The sequence below is a fragment of the Nicotiana attenuata genome, unplaced genomic scaffold (assembly GCF_001879085.1).
Source record: "Nicotiana attenuata strain UT unplaced genomic scaffold, NIATTr2, whole genome shotgun sequence".
In the NCBI taxonomy this organism is placed as follows: Eukaryota; Viridiplantae; Streptophyta; class Magnoliopsida; order Solanales; family Solanaceae; genus Nicotiana; species Nicotiana attenuata.
Window position 1 is genome coordinate 26295 of NW_017674202.1, and position 7803 is coordinate 34097.

At 34.9% G+C, this 7803-nt stretch overlaps 1 protein-coding gene across 1 annotated transcript; it reads left to right on the forward strand.

Annotated features, from left to right (window-relative positions):
• The first annotated feature begins 5076 nt into the window (after nt 1-5076).
• On the forward strand, nt 5077-5616 carry LOC109218183. The gene has a single exon (XM_019382528.1). It carries the CDS (start codon nt 5077-5079, stop codon nt 5614-5616), a length of 540 nt encoding a protein of 179 aa, XP_019238073.1.
• Nucleotides 5617-7803: the final 2187 nt, after the last annotated feature.

Consider the following 7803-nt stretch of genomic DNA (forward strand, 5'->3'; position numbering starts at 1 on the left):
TTTTTTTTGTGTTTGTTATAGAGGTGTCAAATGGGCGGGTTGGGTCAATTTTGGGCGGGTTAAAATGAGTTGAGTCAATAATTGGGCGGGTCAAATGACCCGATCAAAAGTTACTTCGCTTAAGATGGGTTGAGTCAAGATGGGCTAAAATTCGGGTCATAACCCAACCTGCCCGACTCTTATTAAGCTTTAATTAATGTGTTGTTTTCTTATAAATTATATAATTACTAAATAATTTTTTTTTCTTTTGTTATGGTCATATATAATATATCAAACAAAAATAAAATTATTTCTAAGATATTTTGACAAAAGTTACTCATGGATCAATTTGGGCTAAAAAGTAGCCCAACTTGAGATGGATTAGGTTAAAATGAACTAAGTTCAATAAATGGGCGGGTCAATAACCAATCCAATCTTGGACGGATTGGGCGGGTCATTTGGGCTTGGGCCAAATTTGACAGCTCTAGTTATAATTGATTTCTTTTATGGAATGCCTAAAGATTATGATGTAACTTAAAAGTATGTTAAAATATCATTGTATAGCCAGTTTTCACACTGGTCAATGAAAAATAGCCAGCGTTTATCAAGTCAATAAAAAATAGCCACTATTTTGCTGCAACAGGGACCGGTCCAGTATAATATACGGGAGTTCTGGTGCATTTGTGTACGAACTCCAGCATATTATGCTGGACCGGTATACTTTGCTAACTCCTGTAAAATTTGCGGGAGACTGGAGCACCAGTGCTCCAAACTCCAGTATATTATACTGGACAATTATACTTGCTGGAACTCCCGTGAAATTTGCGGGAGTTCCAGCATAATTATGCTTGAACTCCCGTAAAATTTACGGGAGTTCAAGCATACTTATGCTGGAACTCCCGTAAAATTTGCGGGCGTATTTTTCCGGATTTTGAACAGTGTTTTCGCTCAGATTTAAAGTGGCTAAATTTCGATGACTTTTGAAACTTGGTTATTTTTCAACGACCAGTGGTAAATCTGGCTATTTTTGAATTTCTCCCTTAAAGTATTTGATCGAAATTAAAGGAGAAACTGTCATCCCAGTCAACAATTGGAATGCCTTGAACCTGACATGTCACTTTGCTCATTCATATATTGTAAGTTAATTAATTCCTTAACTAACCTAAATCCTTATGTTTAGTCTAAACCCAAGATAGTTTTCTTTCCCCAGCTTAAACCGAAGTAAATGTGTATATCAACTTGATAGCCTATCAAATATAAGAATCAAAGCATGAAACCAACAATTAATATTTGATTGAATGAAATCTCCTAAACTTGTAAAACAACATGTTCCATAAAAAGAAAGTATACATATCTCTTCCTCACGGATATTGTCCGTATGGGGAGAACAAATTCATTTAGACATCAAAAGTGAGGCCATTCTATGTTGACCATCGAATGTATATGCAATATGTGCCTATTAGACACGAGACGGTGATATGACACAACCCGAGACTCACATATCTTGAGCGTGTGAACTTATTAAAATCTAAAATAACAAGAATTTTAACAAAAATAATGGTTTACAAGCCTAATTTGTTGGACAATAGGTCATGACTTCATTTGATGTGTCTAAAAGAATTTTTTTGACAAGTTTAAAAGGTTGTATATACGTTTTCAGCCATTAACCCAAATACTAAAAGGCAAGAGTTTAATTAAAAAAAACATGAGGGTCAATTTGCAGGTATGAGTAGTGAAGAGTAAGCTATGGTTGTTTTTTGTTATGCTTTTATGTATGTTGTTTCACTGCACATAAGTAGTTATGCCAAAATGGTTAAATGAAATAATTTACCCATATTATCTATTAAAAAATGGATCGGATACTGAACTTTTTTAAAACGGGTCAAATATGGATAAGAACTATATTATCCATTTAGAAAATGGATAGACAATAGATAACTAATGCGTAGGGATGTACAAAGGAAACCGACAAACCGCACCAACCCGATAATCCGAGTCAAACCGAGAAAAAAACTCGATTATGGTTTGGTTTGATTTGGTTTGGTGTTGGGAAAAAAACCCGACCATAATTGGCTTGGTTTGATTTTAATTGAAGAAAGTCAAACCGTAACCAAACCAACCCGACATTACATATATAGAAATTTTAGATATATTTAATATATAAATTGTGATGTAATTTATAAATATTTCTTAAAAAATTTCATAATTTTATCTTTTAAGGTATTATTTCAAGGTTGGACTTAGAACTTTTAAATGTTCTAATAAGTTTTACAGCCATTAATATTAGTAAATTAAATAATGCTAACAAAAGCCCAAACCAAAATCAAATCAATACTAATGCTAACAAAAGACATTCAATTCATTACACGAACATGAATGTATTAAATATCTATTTTTCGTTTTACAATAATTTAGATTAAAATGCATAATCTATTTTTATTTTTTCTTTAGCGTTTAGTCATGTAATTAATACTCCCTTATTAGTCTACTTATTTTAGCATGATTATTACTTTTTGATTATGTTTTTTCTTATTTTGGCATTTTAATTAGCAATATTTATATTACATAATTTTATTGTCTTTATTGTTGAATATTTTAGGATAATGCCATGACACATCTCATATTTTGTATTATTTTATTCGAAAATACTTTATATAGTTGTATCTTGATCACGCCCAACTATGCCTTATAAAAAGGACAATGCGGTCGTTGCAAATATAATCCGGTTTACAAGTCCGGAGTCGAATCCCACAGAGAACTAAGGTTTAGCTACAACTGTTCACTATCACCAAGAAGACAAGCTTGAACAATTCCTAACTTATAGATATCAAGATTCTTGTGTTTAACTACTTAACTAACAAATTAAATGGTAAATTAACAACTAACGATACTGAGGGTTAGAGAAAAGATTAAGGAGGTCTAGAGTTATGATTTCCCCTATTGTCGGAATCCTTCCCGCTATGTCTTCTATAATTTCGCCTAAGTATTCTCTACCGATCATGAGCACTCTTATTGCCGTAAATCTCTCCCGAGCAATTACGACAATTTACTAGACGCACTCTCCCGAGCTACGCTAGCTGGCTTTTAATACAGCTCACTTCAGATCGCACCCAAGGCTTCGTTATCCCTAATCCCACCTTTAAACCCTCGGTTATTGATCCCTCATATACTCTGGGAGTGGTGTTGTTCAACAATTACCTAAATATGCACTCTCTCCCGAGTTATGCATACTAAATAGGCACAGCTAATTGAGAGCTCTTCAATCAACCAGAATATAAACGTAGTTGAACAAATAGAGAAAAGCTATGGCTCAATTAAAACATAACAAGAATTTATCCTACAAAAGGTTCTATCAAAACTCTAGATAACAAATTAGCTATTCATAATAGTATGTAAAACTACAATACTAAAAGTCATAACCAACAATGAAAAATAGGAAGAGGAAGGAAAAACTCGTAGAAGAATTCTCCGCCTTGCTCCCAATGTGTTCTTGCCTCCAAGGGTGTTGTCTAACCCTAAAGTAGTGTCTCCTGCCTCCTTAGGTCTAATTTATGTCCAAAATATGTCCCCCTCTTGTTCTTGGCCGGCCTCCTTTGTTTAATATAGGGTTTAGGACTTAAAATCCCATGTTTTACACTTTAGTCCCTGAAATTTTCGCTTCCTGCCGCGGTCCCACCGCGGTCGCGGTGGAACCGCGGCCAAACATGCCCTCTGATTCTTCAGTTGTCCGCGACCATCTTCTACCGCGGTTCTGCCGCAGTCGTGGCAAAACCGCAGTTTTTTACCCTGTTCCGTTTGGAATTTGGAAAAAAGTAAAACATGAAAGTTGTAGCTCTTTGAGTTAGATTTCCAACCATATATTGTGGAGCCCAAATGGAGTTCTGAGCAAAAAGTTATGTCTATTTTACTAGACAATGCGCAATATGCCTCCTCAAGTCTTCGTTCGTACTTAATTATCAAATTTGACCTCCGAACACGATCCCGGCTTAATTCCTTGAGCTTTTACTCAGACTTCAAAGCTTCAAATCACTTAAATTCATTCCATAACATCTATATAGCTCGGAATCACACCTACAAGGCATAAAACACACAATTAGTGCAAAACACTAGCGATTAAAGCGCAAACTCAATTAAAGTGCAGTAAATTCGAGTGTAATAAGCGACTAAAATATGCAATTATAGCCTATCATCATATCTTACTAGGATTAAAGAAATATTTTGAGCACAAGTTATATGTTTTGTTCTACGAAGATTTTACCGGAAAAAAAACCCGAATAACCCAAAAACCCGAGAAAACCCGAGATTGAAAAACTCGAGTTTTATTGGATTGGATTGGTCTTTAGATTTAATAACCCGGCACAATTGATTTGGTTTGGTATAATAAAATTCGAACCAACCCGACCTATATACACCCCTACTAATGCGTTCTAATTTTACATTTTTAAAGCCTCAAATTGGGGGTTCCTCAAGTTTGGGAGGCTAAATATTCTCCCAAAAGTGATCATATTCAAGAAGTAATGGATAATATGGTTACTCATATTATCCGTCGGTTCACTCATTTTTTATTCGAGTTGGGTCTGATAATTTATCCGTTTTTTCATTACCCTTTTTGACCCATCTCATATCTGACCCGACCCGCCCGTTTGACACCCCTATCCATAAGTTAATAAATATACTACAAGTTGGTACATGGAGTTAATACTTACCTTATTCAACATATGGAAATATTGCAGTAATATAACTTTATTTAGCACATTCACATAGTTCATTTAAATTAGATGGTAACAAAATCTAACGCATCCTGCACTTTTGTTACTAAAATTGTTAAAGCAAGTGCTAGCAACTTACCTTGAAACTTATAATCTAACATGTAGATTGAACCCCTTTTCACTTAAGTAACTAGGTAGAAATACAACTATGAGTACAAGCTAAAGGAGTAAATTAAATTGATTTCTAAACATGCAACAGATACTTGCAGTATAGATAATAGAGTTACAAAATTGTACATTTGTGTTTTTTCCTATTTTGCTCCAGTGGCATTCCTTTATATATCCATTTGCATTCACTTTAAAATGCAAACTGAAATTACTAGAGAAAATGACATCTTCTTTTGCTTCATATTTGCTTCTTCTAGCACTTGTTGCAAACTTAATCTACTTCAGAACTTGTTTGTGTGTTGACGCCGAAGGCGAAGTATTGATCGCGGGTATATGTAAAAAAGTACAAGATCCTACATTCTGTTTGAATACTTTCCACCAAAATATACCTAATCATCCATATACTCCTACTGAAGTAACGCGAGTTGCTATCAGCCAATCATTACAACATGCTACTGACAATCGTATTCTCATAGAGAAATCAAAAGCAAGTTCAAAAGACACAGAAATCCAAAACTTGTACGCTATTTGTGATAGTGGCTATGGATTCTTGTCAACCGAGCTTCAAGATGCTAGCCTATCATTAGCTCAAAAAAATTATAATGCCTTGGAAAATTCACTTTCGAAGTGTCCCAAATTTGTGAGCGACTGTCACGATGCATTTGGTGACAAGACAACGCCTGACTTATTGGATAGGAATAGAAAACAACTAGATCTTGTATTAATGGCAAATTTTGCTGAAGGCCTTATTCAAAAATAAATGTTCTTAAGTGATAGTTAGAAATTAACTTTCCTTTCTTGAAAGTTAGCAGCTAATAATGAGGAAATAAATCTTCCAATAAAATCCTTCTTATTTCTCCATTGATTTACTTCATGTTGATTTAAGATTATCATTTTCATTTCAGCATTGTCATATTCATTTAGACTACTTGTTAAAAAAATTCAATTACTCATTTGTTACAATTTTACTATCTTAATTGGCAAGGTATAAGTTAAGAAGGAGCCTCAAGATATATCATATTCATAAAATAAGGTAAACTAAGGAGTTAGCCTCAAATTGTTTAAAAATGTAAATAAGGGAAAGACATATCCTTCTTCTTTCAAAGACTGTTAATAACCCCATAACATAAGAAAGTCGTGGTGTGCATAATCCCCTCTTGAGATAGGGGCAACTTTCTTACGGTAATCAGGGGTGAAGCCACACTTAAGTTAGGGTGGTCAATTGAACACTCTTTGTCGGAAAATTATATTGCGTATATAAGTAAAATATTAGATTTTAAAAATACATAATACACATTGAATACCCTTTGTAGATTTTTGTTTTTTATTTATTTTCAATTTGAACACCCTTCAGAAAATTTCTGGCTTTGCCAATGAGGTAATAATTGCAAATGAGCAAGTAGGGGGCGGCAACTAAAGAGGTAACGGTACTAACCACAATTTTAAGAATAGGTTCACTTATCTTCATTTTTGTTATGAATAATAGTATGCAGATGAGTAGCTTTGGGGTGCAGGGGCTGTATCAGGACACTCAATTCATACCAGTATGAGTGTGGTAACATGGAACATTAGGGGGTTAAATAAAGCTTATAAGCAAAAGGAGATAAAGGAGTTTATTAAGCAGAATAAAAAGGCAGTGATAGCTTTAGTTGAACACAGAATTAAAGAGCAGAAAGTTAGCAGTATCATGAAGAAAATTGCTCCTAGTTGGCAGTGGATATCAAACTTCAGTAATAACAATAAGAGCAGAATTTGGTAATATGGGATCCAAGGATTTATGTGTTTGAGCCAATTGAGATAGATGAACAGATCATACACGGACAGATTAGAATACTCTCAAAGCTACTAACATTTGGCTTTACAGCAGTTTATGGGCTGCATACTATTAAAGATAGATTGAAATTGTGGAAGAAGTTGGGACAAATACATAGTATGCAACAAGGGCCTTGGCTAGCAATGGGTGACCTCAATGCTATCTTAAATAGCTAAGATAGGCAACATGGTACTATGATACAGGATATGGAAACAAAGAACTTTAGGGAATTTATGGATGACACAGGTATGAATGAATTGCACTACACATGGACTAACAATCATATATACAACAGAATAGACAGAGGACTGGTGAATTCTAGTTGGATGTTGACAATGCCTAGTTTGAAGATACAAATACTAGAGCCATCTGTGTCTAATCGCTCTCAACTTAAGCTAATGATTACACAAATGCAGATGAAGAAAGCTAGGCCATTCAGATTCTTTAATTGTATTGCTGAACATCCTCATTTTATACAAGAGGTTGCTGCAGGGAATCTGGAGTAAGCTAAAAAGAGTAAAGGAAGTAATCAAAGGGCTTAACACTCAGCACTATAAAGGGGTTAATGACAGAATTAAAGAGACCAGAAGGGAGTTGCAGGAAGTTCAGGAGAAGATGAGATGCAGACTGCAGAATTCAGTTCTAATTGATGAAGAGCAGGAACTAAGAAGTAAGCTAGAAAAATGGATACTGATCGAGGAGAGTATATACAGGCAAAGGTCAAGAGTCCAATGGTTAAAACTAGGTGACACCAACTCTGCATACTTCTTTGCTCAGATGAAGAATAGGAATAGTTTGAATGGCATTCATGCTCTCACTAATGATATGGGGGTGCAATTACATTTAGAAGAGGACATAGAGGCAGGAATACTTGGCTATTAAAAGCAACTGTTGGGGTCCAGAGCATCAGCAATTCCAGCCATCAATCCAAATGTAATGAAGAGAGGGGCAGTCCTAAATAGACAACAGCAAATTCACCTAATACAACCAGTGACCAGGCAAGGGATATGGACTCAATGCAGTATTTTTCAAGAAGTCATGGCAAGTCATAGGTGAGGAGGTAACACTGGCTATTGTGGATTTCTTTGATACATCCCAGATGTTTAAGCCTATCAACTGTACCTCAATCACCTT

Bases quoted from the DNA above. Each gene is read 5' to 3' on its own strand.
- LOC109218183 (XM_019382528.1), top strand. From the start codon at position 5,077: ATGACATCTTCTTTTGCTTCATATTTGCTTCTTCTAGCACTTGTTGCA.